Source organism: Populus alba, chromosome 9 (assembly GCF_005239225.2).
Source record: "Populus alba chromosome 9, ASM523922v2, whole genome shotgun sequence".
Classification (NCBI taxonomy): domain Eukaryota; kingdom Viridiplantae; phylum Streptophyta; class Magnoliopsida; order Malpighiales; family Salicaceae; genus Populus; species Populus alba.
This window is the reverse complement of record NC_133292.1, coordinates 3,132,641-3,149,659: the sequence shown is the minus strand read 5'-3', so window position 1 is coordinate 3,149,659 and position 17,019 is coordinate 3,132,641. Positions and strand designations below refer to the sequence as shown.

Genomic DNA, 17,019 nt, shown 5'->3' with positions numbered 1-17,019 from the left:
AAAAAAAATACAAATACGAAGTTGTTTTCAATTTTTTATTTATTTAAAAAAACCCTAGCTGTTTCTTTTGAAAACAAAGGGAGGGACGTGAATATTAGCAGGACAGAATTAGAATAGAAAGATAGAAAAGAGAAGGCAGAGCTTACTACCCTAGATTAGCTCTCCCAATCAAAACCAATCATGGCAATAGAAGAAGAAGGGAAGAACAAGAACCAAAACCAACAAACATGGGGTACGTGGGAAGAACTATTGTTAGCAAGTGCCGTCAAGCGTCATGGTTTCAAGAACTGGGATTCCGTTTCTTTAGAAATTCAAACCAAAACCTCTCTTCCTCTTGTCCTAACCACCCCGGAAAATTGTCAGCAAAAATACCACGACCTCAACCATAGATTCAACACCAACAACAAGCTCCATCACCATACCCGTAAACCACTGGATTTTCAAGAACAACACAACAACATTAACACTGCTGACAATAGTAATACTACCAATAAGCTTGTTAACATTCCCTGGCTTGAAGAACTCCGACAACTCCGCGTAGCGGAGCTGAAACAAGAGGTCCAACGATACGATGTTTCCATCCAGTAAAAAAAAAATATTATTCTCTTTTGATGTTTTCTTTTATCTCCTACTACTTATTTTTCTTCCTCAGATCTGAAACAAACATTCATATTTGTTGACAGTACTTTGCAATTGAAGGTGAAGAGATTGGAGGAAGAGCGGGAGAGAAGCGTTCAAGGAGGAGATAGCAATACACAGAAATCAGATCTGAAGGAAGAGAGACCGGAGATCGAGAAGGAACAAGAATCAGGGAAACCGGTTTCCGTTTCCGGCGAGGAGTCGGACTGGGAGAACCGATCGGTGAATGAGTCGAATTCGACCGGGACGGGAGGGAAGGGTGGAGGAGAAGATGCGGTGGGGGAATTGGAGAAGCTGGAGCCGGTTCGGAGCGGGTCGGGCGAACCGGATCCGGTTATGAGCGGGTCGAATAGGAAAGAGGTGGAGGAGGGGGGTGGCGGTGGTGGTGATGGGGAGGAGTCGTGTGAGGTGGGTGACTCGGTGAATCAGCTGAGCAGTGAGTCGTTGAGTTCGGGGAGGAAGCGGAAAGGGAGGGAGAGGAAGGAGTTTTCAGTAACAGGCGGTGACGAAACGGTGGTTGTTTGTTCGGTGAAATCTGAGCCGTTGGTTGGGTTCTTAGAGATGATTAGGGCCCACAAAAATGGTTCTCTATTTGAAAGCCTGCTTGAAAACCAGGTACGTATGGGCTTTTCTCTTACATAATTTTTTTTCTTTTAATTTTCACACACTTATTTGTATCAGCAAATATCGATAGCAATTAAACCATTAGATTTATTGTTTTTTTTTCCTTTTTAATATAATGGTTTAATCGATATTAGTGTTTTATTTATTCTTCATATCTTAAGAGGATTCTGGTAAACCTAATTTGTAGACGTCTCTTGAAGGGGGATTTTGTGAAAGAAGCAAGTTTTGCCGGTCAACAACTAGGACTAGGTGGAATTAAATATTCACGAGTGTTCAGTATTTTGGACCATATATTATTATTATTTCTTTATTTTTTTTTTTTTAAAAAACTTATTTTTGGACCGTTTGCTTTCTTGTCTTTTCCCATAATCATATATTCTTTGCTTTTCCCCCTCTCGTCTTCCCTCTCCCAAAAATTAGCCGAAATTCTTTCTTAGATAATTCTTAAGCTTTGAACTTGTAGAAAAACAAGAAATCAATGATTTTTCTAAGGTCAAACCTAAGTTCATGCAACGTGAATAGCTCTGTTCTCTTAGTGGGTTGTTATTTCATAACTTAGCACCAATCCTCATATTTTATATTATTATATCATTGATAATTCACAACCCATCCTCCTTTAACCGAAATAAATCCTCCCATTCACTTATTATTTTAAAACTCATACTGGTTTAATGAGTCGACCCAAAACTTCATCGATCAAAAATCTGAACTAGTTTATATTAAAATAAATAAATAAATAAAAACTTGGTTAACCTCGTCTAACTAATCATCAACTTTTAGTGTGTTTTTTTTTTACTATAATTGTTGAACTAGTCATTCACCCACTTTTGTTTTCAAGTTTGGACAACATTAGCTTCTGGGCCCACAATGTTGTCCCCCTCTAAAACAATTCCCAACCAAAGAAAGATTATCTCTTGGCCCAGTTCAATGATGAGACCATGGGCTCACATGAATTGGGCTTGTGCATAATTTTTGCCAAAGCCACACCTTTGAGGAAAGGGTTAAAACAGCAATGCTTCACGTATGTTCAAGTTTGTGCTTGCAAGTGATATCTTTATATCATTGATAATGCAGTAAACTCATAACCATATGTAATATACTCCAGGAAATGGATGTGTATAAAGACATGATCCGGCAGCATATGGACTTGGAAGCAATACAAACAAAGTTGGAACAAGGTTCCTACTCTTCTTCAAGTCTTTTGTTCTTCCGAGATCTTTTGCTTCTCTTCAACAATGCTTTAGTTTTCTTTCCCAAACACTCCGTTCAATCACTCGCCGCCCATGAACTCCGATCCCAAGTGTCAAATGAAATGAGAAAAGAAATCCACAGCTCTGATTCCTCTGTAATGCCAGAAAATATCCCACCTCAACCGAAAAGCGAACTTGAAAGATCAGATTCATTGCTCTCTAAACACAAGTCTTCAATTCCTGTTATAGTCTGTCGTAAACGTAGTTCAATATCTGTCAAGCCTTCCTCATCTAGCCTAGGGCAAAAGATTGAGCAGCAGCAACAACAAAGCAATGAGAACAAATCGGTTAATGATCTGAAACCGCCTACTGTTGAGCAGGGTTTACTAAAGAAGAAATCTGACGAGAAGCCTGTAACTGGTGCAAGAAGTACACGGAGAGGCAAGAAGAATCTTGCGAAAGGTTCCGGTTCTCCAAGCAAGAAGCAAAATACAAGCCCTGACTCAAAAGCTGCTGTACCCGATAAGCCCGAAACTCCCAAAACCGAAAAGAAGAAAGGTGAGGCATCAACATTGGAGAAGAAGAAAAGCGCAGTTGATTTCCTGAAGAGAATAAAGAAGAATTCTCCTGCAGAGACACCAAAGAAGAATAGTAGAGTAGCTAGTAATGGTGGTGGAGAGCGCAAGAAGGAAGGAAGTGGTGGGAAAGGAGAGACAGGAAAGGATAGAGTGTTGAGGAAAAGTAGTGAGAAAAAACCAGGAAAGCAGGAGAGTAGTCCCGCTAAGAGGAACGTTGGGAGGCCATCAAAGAAGGCAGCGGAGGTGAGTAAGGTTTCAGGAAAGCGTGGGAGGGACAATGGCGGAAAGGAGGCGGCGAAGAGGCCAAGAAAGCGGTCTAGGAGGTAAACATTGGTAATAAATGGCTGCTATGGCTTCTTCTGTATATTATGTAGTGTAGTCTAGTGTTTGACCACTCGATCTGTTAGCGTTCATTTGATCTTTTAGTCACTGTAACATTGTATCAACTCTAATTCTTTTTATACTTAGTATTAGTGGAATTGAAAAGAATAATTTGTTTTTCCACCTATTTTTCCTTGCTAGTCGTTTACATTTTGTGCTATTCGAGAGTGATCAATGTTTTGTTGAGCAAAAGATCTTAAAAGACTCGGCTTCTTGATTAACTCTTAATGATAATTAGCAAGAATAATAGAAGACTTGCACTCAAGTCCTCTGTTTAATTTGGATGACTGAACTGATAATTATCCGTTAATGACTTTCCAGAAGTTCTTGTACTTATGACTGCTCTTGCTTGACTCGAATTTCCATGGCAGGAGTAGGCATTCTCTAAGAACTAGACTAATTTTCAAAAAACGTAGGCAATGTCCCTGAATGTACCGTCAGTTCGAATTATTCTGTTCCTCTCTCCAAAACCTGCAGAAAGAGAATGATGGTGAGAACATCTTCCAAAACAATTGTATGAATCAGAGATTCAATTGTTCAATTGATTTAAAACAAATCAGGAACTGTTGAAAGAAAATTTGCAGAAAAGCACGCCCCGCATGAACTGAAAGCAGGTCCCACATGAACAGTCTGCTTATTTCTACAGTTGATAGATACTGGAAAAGGAAAAGGCAGCTAAAATGAAGACGAACAGAGACATGAACAATCTGAGATCAGAGAGAAACAGGGCAGCAAAAACTTACAGACAATGGGTCAGATCTAAATTTCTTCTCGTACCTATGCATAACGAAGCCATAACAATCAGAATCCAAAGTCCCATTTCTCTGCATAATTCTGTTTCCATCTTCAGAGTTCTGAAACCACAACGAAGGTGGTATTATACTCATGATTCATGGGAAATCTCTGTTTTGGCATAAACTTTCCCTACGGAGTGCGGTGGCAATTTCTTTCGACTGTTGAAAATCAAAGCCTCCCATGGCAACTGGTAACGATCTTCCTGCATATACAATTTGCCAAATGTCAACATAAATAAATACGAGGCTATGGCAACTTGCAAAATGGAAAAACCTCTGCATTCCAAGTCTCAAATCCAAACCAAATAAAATGATTACAGATACTAAAACATCGAGTCATTTTAATGCGGAACAAGACAAATTCACTATGGATTGGAACGCATAATGTTTTCTTTTTTTTTTTCCTAGTTTTTTTTTAAATCACTCAACTTTTTTTTCTTTCCATTTGATCCTTTTACAAAGAGTTGATTTGAGTTTAGCCTTAATTATTTGTTTTGGTTGGTTTGATATGAGATTCTTGTGATGTCAAGAAAAAATTTCAATACTAGGTTAATAATTGATTTGACAAAATAAAATTCAATTTTGTTGACCTAAAATGATTGAAATTTAAGGACCAAATTTAATATTGAAACAAATATCCATCCTTTTTTTTTTGTCAAATCAGGGAATGAATTGAATGAAGAGTAAAAAGTGACAGGCTAACACACGCACCAACACGTGAGAAAAATTGCTACATTGTGATAGCATGCGTGGTTTTTTCTCGGATCTAAAAACAAAATTTCTTCATGTCTTTGGAATCATCTCGGTAAGGGCTTCCTTACTCGGTGGCATGTGATGATGAAAAAGCTCTCATGTGGCTCTAACAATTCATTTTTCTTTTCTTTCTTTTCCTCTCTCATTCCTCTCCCACGTCCTCAATTTCTACACCAGACTCTCTCTAAAATAGCAAAGTGAGTTGTTATTTTTTTAATGTCAAATTTAATTCTTTTTTTATTGCTATTTTTAGCAATAATTATAATTTAGTTTTACAAAATTGACATTTGATAAACCATGAAATGATATTTAAAATCATGAACAAGCAAGACAGTGTGAGCTAGAAGAAATGTAAGAAAAAAAAAACGATTAAAGTGGAACATAGAAGGAAGACATAATCAATTATGGATTGCAATGGTTACTCATGATTTTTTTTTTTTTACCCTTTACATTTATTTAGTCACTTGACTTATTTTATCCAATTTAATTTTTTCACATTGAGTTTATTTAGAATTGGACCTTATAATTTGTTTCATTTGACTTGATATGAATTTATTGTGATGTCAAGAATAAGCTCTAACGTTAAGTTGAAATGGAAACAAATATTCATCTCATTTCTCTTTATCAAATCCCAGAATAAATTGAATGAAAGGAAAAAATTGACGGGTGTTTATAACACACGCACCAACATATAAGGAAGACTGCCACATTATGACAACATGTGTGGTTTCCTCGATATTTTTGGAATCATCTTTGCAGAGATTTCCTTACTCAGCAATTCATGACAACAATAAAGTTTTAATGTAACTCCAACAACTCTTTTTTTTTCTCTCTCACATCTCCTCGGTTTGTACACATACCTCACTCTAAAATAGCAAAGTGGGTTATTATTTATTTTTAATATTAAATTTGATTTTTATTTTTATTTTTATTTTTAGCTTTAGCGACAATTATAGTTTATGAAATGATATTTAAAACCATCACCAAGAAAAGACAATGTAAGTTTGTCCAAAAGTGATCCATATTTTGTGGTGACTCAAAGGTCACTCTCCCACCAAAAGGGGCCAGATGATAGCTGAGGCGCAGGGAGTGCATCATTGCTTCTTTTTATCCGCTCTTATCCCATAGAATATCACAAGTGGGATATGACAAGGTTTCGTGACTTATCCCATTTCCACACTATTCGAGTTTTTTACGAGAGACGTTAGGGCACCCAGCTTTTTGCTCAAGATTTGTGTCCATGTTACTTTCCATGAAAAGGTTTTTGTTTATGAACCACACCTTTTTCATAAACACCAAAAAATTATCAATAATCGATTTCTGGCTCATAATCAACAACAAAATCAGAAAGACGGTTCCATTCATTGAGGTTACAGCAAAGAGTAGCAGTCATTTGTAGCAAGTAAGAACATAAATTGGCAAAAAATAAAAAACAAAAAGAATTTATACATTATAGCACACTAAATACGGATCAATGAACAATGTTACACAATCAAAAAGTGACTATTATACTGTTATCAAAGAAATTTTCACCTGGCTACAACAATTTGATTCCTACATTAATACCTATCCTACACCAACCAAACCAAGAGCAATTCCATGTTGGGGAAGAATATATCATTCTAGTGAGGTTTTATACAAAAAGGTGGACTTTCTTCAAAGTCAGATCTGTCTCTCTACCATTGCACGAGTCACTGCTACCCTGTTATCTGGTTCTGTCATTCTCTCTCCAATGCCTGCCCATAACGGCGACCACCCTCATCTGTTTTCAGACAAATTATCACATATGCATTCAACAAACAGGATGAAGTTCTATCCAAGGACTACTACTGGTCTAGTATTATGAAGGATTGCATGCTCATTTTCAACAATATGCAAGCACTAAGAATTTATGACACGAGAATTTTGTTCACTATTGTAGAAATTTTATAACTTATTTGTTTGGTGAAAATAATATTAGTGGATTCAGAAATGGAAAGGGAGAAGTATGTAATTCAAATGCTGTGTAAAGATCAGCATTGAATGAAGGATCATTGCCTTAACCCTGTGTGGTAAAAATAGAATTGGCAACTAAAATAATAGACGAAGGAGAAATATGTGATTCAAATGTTGTATTATTAAAGATATAGTACCCAGGATAGTATATCTGTTCCCAACTACCTCTGCCAAAACAAGATCTCTGAGACAGCCGACATAAGAAGTTCAAATTTAACCTCAAGAGTGATATGAATGAACAAGAGGGTTATAGAAAATGATGGTCATCTGAATCTTGGGCGGCCAGAAATGCTTCTACTTCTTCAACAAGCAGATGATTATTTATTTTGGAAACTGTTTAGTCATATCATATCAAATAGTTTTTACAAGCACACAACTATTATTCAGTTATCTGAAAACCAACTGGCATGAGGCAAAGTAAGCACAGGAGAAAGTTACAAGATGGTATGATACGTACCACTTTCACCATCAGAAATATCTGCAAGCCTTGAAATTGCATCAACAAGTGCTTGCTCATGATCCTGATTTGAGAGAATTAAACACTCAGATATGCAAATGTGATGAATATGCTGGCAAAAGTGGAAAAGAAATTGTGAACAGGCAAAAGAATCCACCACAGTTTTTTGTCTGACCTTCAATACTTTCTTTGCTTTGTCAATCTCAAGAGGATCAGGATGATTTACATTGAAGACTCTCTCTACCTGTTCAAATTTACAATTCATTAATAACCTGTGCAAAAAGTTACACATTTTGAATTCATCAACATTTTTCACTTACTTCTCTGATTAGAGTATCTGTATGAAGAATTTGGATATCATCAGGCACCTTTTTTCCAATCCCATTCTGTGAAGGCAACAAATCTTTCCTGGATTGACCCTTTGTTACCCCTCTACTTCTTCCAGGACCAGGACCACCATCCCGGCCCATTGCCCTATTTATCCCATGCCCTGAACCACCATAATTGCCACGGTGAGAAATTCCAGGGTCCTCATCTACCCATTGTATATCACCAGGAGAGATCTGCAAGAAAAAGAATGTCAGTCAATGGAAGTTTAAACAGAAACCACCTCTTTTATTCATGGTCTACACAGTTGATCCCAAATTGAATATTTGTACCATGCTCCATAATTGTTTGAACGCTGGATCCACATGATATTTTAATTAATGTGTTTCTACAAAAGGCTTGCATGCATGCATACATATATGGTTATAAAATAACTGTCATCCTTCATCTCATCAAAAATAAAATATAGAACTGCTTGCACCACATTAAAAAATCCATAAACTTTAAGTACAACTGAAATATGCCTTTTCACCATGCTTTCAGATACATCATTGAGCTACTTCATCAACCTTCTGATATGAGCAATCTTTTGCTTCTTGCAATGTAAGAATCATAAACTAACTACTTCAATGATTGCAATCTTAGGCATAATCCACAAGAGTAGAAAAGAAACCAGACAAGTGCAAACATTTGGAATTGCCTTCTCAAAGCAAAGAATTTATCCAAGTCAGGGTTAAGCAACTCTAAACAATTTAATAAAAAGTATCAGTTAAGTACAGCAATTATGAAACACATTCATTCACAATTTGAGGTCTGTTACTCTGGAAACATAATGCAAGTGCAACCTACTTTTCATTTCTTTTTCATCAGTGAAAACAAATCCCACAATATAAAAGCTTTAGGCAATATGGTTTGCAGGGCTAAATTGCAGTTCAAAAGCACAATCCACACAAGAAACAAAACAAGAAAAAAAATTAAAATACAATAACTGATTGACAAAGCAATAGATATACCTCTGACAGATTAACCCATTCCCATGTCTCATTTGCTGTTCCCATATCATATACCAGAGCATGCCGCCCCTAACAATGGTTATAAGTGAGCTACAAAACCACTTGAAAAAAAAAGCCTAAATCAATAATCATACATACCTCAATTGGGTTGTAGTCAGTTATAACAGCCTCATAAAAGTGATTATCATCAGGCCACCTAGTTTTGACTCTCTTCCCAATATATTGATCAGCACCTTCAGGAACAGCACCAGAAGATATTCTATTTGCAACTTGCCCTCTTCCTGATGGACCTGATGATGGGTATGGAATGGACTTCATTGAAGAAGCACCAGGTAAACCCTGAGAAATGGAAAAAAGAAATATTAAGAAAATAGACATATAAATGAGTAGAACTTGCCAGCTTTTGAGTCTCAAGAATATTCACTCACAGGTTTTTGCTTCTTGCCCTTGGGTCCTGTTCCTGGTCCACGTTTAGCAGCAGATGAAGATGGCTGGTGCGATGCAGAAACTGCTGGTGGGTGAAATGATGGAGAAGGCCCACCAAAGGACTGAGAAGGTATTGACGATGTCATCTTCTGTTTCTTGCGAGATGCAGAGACAGTAGGGCTAGGTATTGGATCATGAACAGGTTGACCTGTAGTGAGCATGCCAGATTGATGCCCACCTGCCTGTCTCCATTCCCTAATGGCATTGCCCAAAATCATACACATTAAATACAAAAAAAAAAAAAAAAAACCAATACCTGCTCTGATCAAACAAAAGGGGTTTCATTTGCAAAGTAAAGAAAAGATTGCTTCATTATCCAATCATACCTTATCCTCCGTATTACATCATCTGCATTAACCCGAGCAAGAAGCTCTCGGTGCTCCTCATTAGACAATCTCAACTCCTTTCTAAGCTCTGTTATCAAGCTTTCCTTCTCCTGAAGAAAATAGATATAATGTAGCTGTTAATTTAAACCTGATGGGACAAATTTAAAGTTATTAGAATTCACAAAAATAATGACAAGAAATACCCAAGTGATGGCATCAGCTTGTGCTTTAAATGCTCTTAGAACTGAACTGTATGCTTCTTGCTCAAGTTGGTGAATTTGGGTCTCCATATCAGTTTCACCATACATTCTAGGATAAGGGACTGAACCTCCAACTGGTCTTCCATTCCCTGCCACACGACCCCCTCTGGGAATTCTGTTTTGATGTGACGGGGGAAGATCATCATCAGTTCCTGGAATCCAGCAAAGTCAAAAACAGGATTATAAAATGACTTGAAAGAGGCTTTAAATAAGGTATTTAATCATTGAAAGTGCAAGGTCCATGCACAAAGCCTTTCTCACAACTGGAAGCATCACCAACATGAATTCCATGAGGGCTGATGCCCTTATTTCTAAAGATTCAAGAATCTTGATAATTTTGGCAGCTTGTGCCTCCAAATGATTTTGTTTGGAATTAGAGAAGATTCATTGAAGGTAATTACCACATTATCACTGAATTGCATTCAGGTTTTCTCTACCATTTAGCATCAAGTTTGTTGAATAAAAAGTTCTAAGCTTTCCTTTATAAAACAATCAGCGGCAAGATTTTCAAAAATCAAAGCCCAAATTATATTTTATTCATTGACGGCACAAATTCCAGATGAAAGTTACATGAAGGGAATTTCCAGAAGATAAAAAGCTCAGATTTAAAGAAAGATTTGAATAACAGAGTACTAACATTATAAAAGAAAACCAAAGCTAGGAAACAAAATCCATATTCAAAGTGTAATCAATGGCATGATAGGGTATTCAGCTACTTGCATATCAAAAACTGCTAAAAGCTCGCATGTATTTTGAAGTTGACATTCAACATTGTTCAAAAGCAAACAAAATGCCGATACCAATAATCAATACAGTGCATCATTTTGTTAATCTCTCTGTAGCACACACAAATGCTACAACTCCAAAGGCAGAAAGTTACACTCTTTAAGTTGCTCAAGCTCAAAAGAACATTCAAGAACACCCAAAACACTACTGCCCATCACCACAATCCGACAAACTTCAATTACCAAAGCACAATTTGCGAAAACTATACTTTCAAAAGTACAATTCCCACTTAACTTGAATAAAATAACACTCCAATACCAATCAAAACTACTATCACACCTCACTATTGCCTAAATGACACCAATTCAAACATTAAATAAACCTCAAAAAGCAATATCTTTCAAAAACAAATCTCACACTTCCTATCTAAAAAATGCCATCTTTTTCCTCCAAAAAAAAACCCAATCAATTTGCAAACACCTCATTAAAACCCAACAGTTTAAATATCAAAATTCAAGCAAACCCTAACCCTAATCAATAAAAAAACCCCATTATTTTACCCTAAGAAACTCACTAGAAATATATATTTTTTTTTTAACAAAAATCCATATAAAGAAACACAAAAAGGTTTGATCTTTGCAGCTAGAAGCTCACCACTGCTATCGTAAGGCTCGTAATCCATAGCCAGCTTTGATACCCAAAACAACACTGCTTTAGCTCAGCGCCACCGCAAAACAAGCCTTAAATTTCAAGGCCACTAGTGGGATTTGGCTTCAGAGATTTTCAGAACACTAAATAATTAGCTTAAAAACTGAATACGATGCCGTTAAGACGCAAAACTGGAGAGATTTGTCATCCTCTTTAGCTGACGGATAGACTCTGAGCTTACAGACTGTGATTTTGATTATTTTTTTCCCCTTTTTTTTCTCAAAAATAAAAAATTAGAAAAAAATAACGGACTTGAAATAAATTATTAAATGGGTGTTATTTAGTTAACAGTGGATTTTGAAATCCGTAAGTTTTTGTTCCTTGTCTTGTAACAAGGAGAGGACTCTGCGTGTGCTCTTAAGCTGAGGTCCAATAGTTTGGGCTTACTGTTTTGTCATAAAAAGAAAACAAACTAACAGATCTTGGTCTGAAATTCTCAGCCCGGATTATGGGATTCTTGGATCTTTAGTTGTTAGAATCTGTAAGCCCATCCCATGATTTATCCATGGAGGAAGATGGATGCCATGAATCACTCCGTTTGTCCAGGCTTCTGTTCCTGTTTTCTAGGTTAAAAATCCAAAAATGGTAGCTTAGAGAAACGAGACCACCAATTTTTTGGTGGAGGAAACGTGTACTAGATAGTTGAAAGTCAAGATTCCGTTAGTTTCTGTAAATTAACCTGTTTACACACACACACACACTAGGAGTCGTTATTTGTCTACATCAATAAAAAATCTATTTAAAAATAATTATTTTATATTTAATTTATATATTTACCATTATTGATTAGTCACATCACCATTGAATGAATGGTATAGTTGTATACTGTTACCAAGAAAATTGCAAAGTCTACGAGATTGATTTATTTTATTTTGTAATAATGTATGTTATTTTTTAAAAGTATTTTTTGTTTGATAATATATTAAAATAATGTTTTTTAGAATTTTTTTTTTTATTTTTTAACATCAACATGTCATAATTATTAAAAAACTAAAAAAATATTAATTTAATATTTTTTTAAATTAAATATACTTTTAAAACTTCCATAAAAAAAAAATGTTACCGCAATTCAAACAATCACCGAGTTTCAGCTAATTACTTGATTAATATATTTTCTGTGATGGCTTATACATAACGGTATTTTTTTATTAAAAAATAATAGGACGGTCATGACCATGAAAATAGATATACAAAATGCGTTTCTCGTCATTAAGTTCCATCGTAAATAATAATCTAAATACATGTGGATTTGACAATTTATCAAATTTAATATACTTGATTAATTTAATATAAATTTAACGAATTATCAGATATATTATACTTGAATTTAATTACGTGTTGACTCTAAATACATTTGATTAATCTAATGAATTGTCAAATCTATCATCATTGAGTTTAGTTGATGAACCAGTTAATTACGCAATTGATCAAGTGTTGGTTAATTAATTAATAGATTAATATATATTTTTCCGTGGTCGCTTCTCCCTTGTGTATATAGGTATCTCTTTAGCCTCAAAGTATGAATCTACATCTTGCTAAATACCAGTTCTTACTTGATCCAGCAGCAACACAAATCTTTTCCTTCACTATCTGAGAATTGATTTTGGAAAGATAATGGGCCTGGAACCGAAGAATCTTGAATCTTCTATCCCTGTTCCGAGTGTACAGGAGCTTGCCAGCCTGAAACTGGAGACCGTTCCGTCTAGATACATAAGAGACGACATGGACAGCATCATCGGCACCGTTCCCTCCGGCAAAACTCTCCGTGTACCGTTGATTGATATGGCCAAGCTGGTCGATTCAGCGTCTCAAGAGACGGAGCTTCAAAAGTTTCACGCTGCTTGCGGATAATGGGGCGTTTTTCAGGTAACGTAAAACTAGGCAATATTCAAGTTCTAACATGAGCAGTGTGTATATTCAAACATTTTGCACTCTCTACGCTGGGTTTTTTCCCTTCCTCTGTCCCATCAAGAAATAGAACCGACCAATCATAGCTTTTACTTTGTTTTTTTATTTCATGAACGTGGATGTCTTAATGAAAAGTGAAAATAAAATGATATATACAGCACCGGAAGCAGGAATAATATTATTGAATCCGAGCTTGAGAGAGAAGAGGTCGGAGAGAACACATATTGGATTATTTGTTCTCTCCCGTAACTATCTGGTTCTTTAGCTTGTTGTAATCCAACTCCGATGTTCTTACTGCAGAGAACATGGTACCAAAATCGGAGGGAGGGAGATGCAAATGTTGCGCGCCTTCATTTTCACATACAAATAAAAGCTCTTTCATCCACGAACTATATATCCTGAAAACTATAAAACTTGAGTTTTATCTGACTTGTGTGAAGGATCTCAACAATGTAGATTTGTAGTGATGATTTTTAGTTCATTGAAAGTCTTAAAAAGAAAAGGGAAAAAGTCTAAAAGATTTTTGAGCTGCACAATATATAGAAACATCGCTTATTTAAATAACAATTAAGAAGACATCAGTTTTGGTTATTGCATGTGCATAATTTTGTTTTTTTTTTTTTTTTTTTTTACGTGGATGTCCGGGCCAGCTTGCGCGCACCACGACTAATCCCACGGCTTACTGAATATCCTGCAAATCCAGTGAACATGTAAGGCGCCGCGGGGGTGGCAGGCGTGCACGGTGAGGTTTGAACTCAAGATGTAGAGGAAGGGAGCAAGTCCCTTTAACCATTGGGCCAATACCTTAAGTGTTGCATGTGCATAATTTAATAAGATTGCTGCAGTGAAATGTAAAATGTGTTTGTAAATTAAAAAGATTATTCTAAAAAAGCTAAAATTTCAGTTGTTTTACTATCAAAATTATAAATGTTATCAAGAAAAAAACGAGAAAAAACATTTTTTTACAGGGACTGGAACCTTGCCAGCTCGCTTACCTCTGCCACTATTTGTCATCATTAAGCTCCATTGTCAAAATTACTATTTGATTGTAATTAATAATTTGCCTTATAAAATAACAGCTTTTAATTTAAACTCTCTATCTCAAGTCAAATTGCATTGACTGAGATCTATTACCTACTCGCATACTTGTTATTAGTATTATTATTAATTGATAAGGTTTTTTTATTAGTATTATTATTAATTGATTCTTGAACTAGAAAAGTGTTGTTGTACATAAACTAACAAAGTAATATACCGTATATATAAAAAAAGGAAAAAAGGTCTCTGTAATGATATGATTTTGTAGTTAATAAACCATGGAGTTTCAGACGAGTCACTGAGAAACATGAACAAGCAAACTCGAGTTCTTTGACCTTCCCTTAAAAGAGAAGAAACGCTGGGCACAGAAACCAGGAAGCCTTGAAGGCTACGGTCAAGCATTTGTGACCTCAGAAGAACAAAAGCTTGAATGGAATGACATGATTTTCCTCAAAGCCCTTCCCATTGAAGACAGAAACCTTGAAATCTGGCCCGAAAACCCTCCAAAATTCAGGTACTGGCAACTAAACAAGATCCCATCACCAAGTTATAAACTGCTGTTGACTGTCATGATGATTAACTAAACAAAGTACATTTTGTCTGTCAGGGAATCCTTGGACAGGTACTCTCAAGACATGAGGCAAATTGCTGTTGCCTTAACAAGATTCATGGCCATGGGGCTTGAGATTGAGAGTCAAGAGCTCTACGATGCTTATGAAGAAGGACTGTATCAAATAAGGATGAATTACTACCCACCTTGTCCTCAACCTGAAAGAGTTACGGGGTTAAACCCACATGTTGACATCGCTGGCTTCGCTCTTTTGCTTGATTGTGGAGATGCACCTGGATTGCAGGTTCTGAAGGATGATCATTGGATTTTTGTTGAACCTTTAGATGGTGCCATTGTTGTAACATGGGGCAGATCACAGAGGTTAGTAAATAATTATAACAGGTGTTCATGCGAGTAAAATATTTCATATCAACTGAAGAAAAAGGAAAGTGAGGGTATTTGAGCAGTTTGTTCAAGTTATAATAAATAATTATACTTCATTGTGCTTTCGAGTTGTGCTCTAATGAATTGATTATAAGATGTATAGTTAGATAATTTAATTGAATAATGCAGATATTAAGCAATGGGCTATACAAAGCACCAGAGCACAGAGCAGTGGTAAACAAAACAAAGGAGAGACGATCCATAGCTACCTTCTGCTATCCTAACTTATCTTTCAGAGTTGGTCTTGCCAAAGAACTTATTAAGCTCGGAAGTCCACCTCTATACAAGACCGTCACCGTGGAAGAGTATATTGGATGCTTCTTCAATCGAAAGCTGGAGGTTCCGTTCATCGATGCCATGAAAATCTAATGGCTTCCATAGACAGAACTGTGCTTTGAATAAATAAGCTGGCGCCCTGCAAATTCTCAATTTCTCGTAACTTTATGTTGAACGATATCTGATTAGTAGTTTACTTCTAATATTGAGATGTATCCATTAAAAAGTTTATAACTTTTTTTCTTTAAATATTTATATTTATATTTATATTTTCAAAGCAATTATCATATAGAAACAAGATGAAACACTATTGTTTTAAAATTTAAAGCTAATTCATTTATTTACTGTAATTTTCTTTTACTAAAAATCACTAATTTTATTAGCTGAGAGTCCTTAAACCCCACCAAAATAGACTGTTTTGCATATTTTAGTCCTTTTATCACTAACCATCAATTTCGTGATGTCACATGTGTGCGGCGTCACGGCAATCGTCCAACCCTCAGGAAAAATGTAATGGTGTTTACCTGGCAAATATAGAGATACAAGGAATTCTTGTCTCTTATCAGTAAAATATGGACTGCGAGTTGCTACCTAGTACTCTGGTCACTAGGAACCCTAACTGGTCTCAAAGATGGGGTATGAAGACTAGTTGCGTAAAGAGAAGGTATTAACACCCCAACTACGCCCTAACTAAGGTAAGCTGCATTGTTTTATTGTCTAATAAAATCTAAGGTTTTGGTTGCGTTTTCAAATTGGTGGCCCGTCTAAAGGGTAAAGAAAAGTCCTTTTCTGTAAAAAAATCATTATCTTATCAGATAAAACCTAACTATTCCAAGTCATCAAAATAAAAAAAATTTAATATCCAGAATACGTATTACGTGTAATGTAGTACCCCGAATACTATAAGATAAACAAAATAACATTTTTGTTGTTTTTGAAATTTTGGTCAATGTTCTCTCGACTTTAATAAACTGGTTATTAAAGCAAAAATGCATGATAAAACATTGTTTTTTTGTATATGAAAAACACAATAAGATTTTTTAGCTTTGAAAGACACTTGGTCGTATGCATAAAAACATTTTTTCCTTTTTAAATTGTTTTTTGTATTTTTGAAGTTTTGACGAAAATCAGCTATTTTAATATCGGATTTGTATGTTTACAATATAAAATACAAACCGATTTTAAGCAAAAAAGACATAAATCAAAAGGTGGGGAAATCAAAAAAATTTTCTTTTATTTTTTTAAATGGGCCGAACCTGGCCCAAATACATGGGATGGGCTGAACCTGGCCCAACTATGTGGCTGGGCTGAGCCCAGCCCATGTAAATAGTGTCCTCCACTGTTCACATGCTACGTAAACAATGAAGGCATGGCAGGGATGAAGAAGAAGAAAAAAGAAAAAGAGAAGGGCTGACCTGCGATGGCTGCTGTTGTTGGTGGATTTGCTAGAAGTGACAGGCAGCGGTGTTGGTGGTTCGCGGTGGCCGACGGTGCTTCTCGTTCTTCTTCCTCTCCCTCCTCTATTTTTTTTTCTTCTGTTTTTTCT

The 17,019-nt window shown here is 35.9% G+C and overlaps 2 protein-coding genes and 1 pseudogene across 3 annotated transcripts; 2 read left to right on the top strand and 1 right to left on the bottom strand.

Annotated features, from left to right (window-relative positions):
- Positions 1 to 73: 73 nt before the first annotated feature.
- LOC118053786 (uncharacterized) lies at positions 74 to 3,535 on the top strand. 2 transcript variants are annotated; one of them, XM_035065164.2, is made up of 3 exons: positions 74 to 558; positions 700 to 1,254; positions 2,369 to 3,535. In XM_035065164.2, exons 1-3 carry the CDS (start codon positions 181 to 183, stop codon positions 3,356 to 3,358), a joined length of 1,923 nt encoding a protein of 640 aa, XP_034921055.1. In that variant the 5' UTR covers positions 74 to 180; the 3' UTR covers positions 3,359 to 3,535. The 2 variants fall into 2 exon arrangements, with proteins under 2 accessions (XP_034921055.1, XP_034921054.1); XM_035065163.1 differs by having other exon boundaries at positions 75 to 584; positions 684 to 1,254.
- Positions 3,536 to 6,385: 2,850 nt separating this feature from the next.
- On the bottom strand, positions 6,386 to 11,552 carry LOC118053813 (protein EMSY-LIKE 3). The gene is made up of 10 exons (XM_035065193.2): positions 11,204 to 11,552; positions 9,767 to 9,975; positions 9,564 to 9,673; positions 9,180 to 9,432; positions 8,890 to 9,090; positions 8,752 to 8,820; positions 7,732 to 7,974; positions 7,587 to 7,655; positions 7,412 to 7,475; positions 6,386 to 6,721 (listed from the first exon to the last, which is right to left on the bottom strand). The coding sequence occupies exons 1-10, from the start codon at positions 11,229 to 11,231 to the stop codon at positions 6,678 to 6,680; spliced, it is 1,290 nt and encodes a 429-aa protein (XP_034921084.1). The 5' UTR covers positions 11,232 to 11,552; the 3' UTR covers positions 6,386 to 6,677.
- A 1,319-nt stretch (positions 11,553 to 12,871) lies between these two features.
- On the top strand, positions 12,872 to 15,648 carry LOC118053793 (protein SRG1-like; annotated as a pseudogene).
- The last annotated feature ends 1,371 nt before the right edge of the window (positions 15,649 to 17,019 follow it).

Coding starts and splice junctions, on each gene's coding strand:
- LOC118053786 (XM_035065163.1), top strand. CDS start 181: ATGGCAATAGAAGAAGAAGGGAAGAACAAGAACCAAAACCAACAAACA. Junction 585..683: donor CGATACGATGTTTCCATCCA/GTAAAAAAAAAA, acceptor ATTTGTTGACAG/TACTTTGCAATTGAAGGTGA. Junction 1,255..2,368: donor AAAGCCTGCTTGAAAACCAG/GTACGTATGGGC, acceptor AATATACTCCAG/GAAATGGATGTGTATAAAGA.
- LOC118053813 (XM_035065193.2), bottom strand. CDS start 11,231: ATGGATTACGAGCCTTACGATAGCAGTG. Junction 9,976..11,203: donor CGAGCCTTACGATAGCAGTG/GTGAGCTTCTAG, acceptor GCTGGATTCCAG/GAACTGATGATGATCTTCCC. Junction 9,674..9,766: donor AAGCTGATGCCATCACTTGG/GTATTTCTTGTC, acceptor TATTTTCTTCAG/GAGAAGGAAAGCTTGATAAC.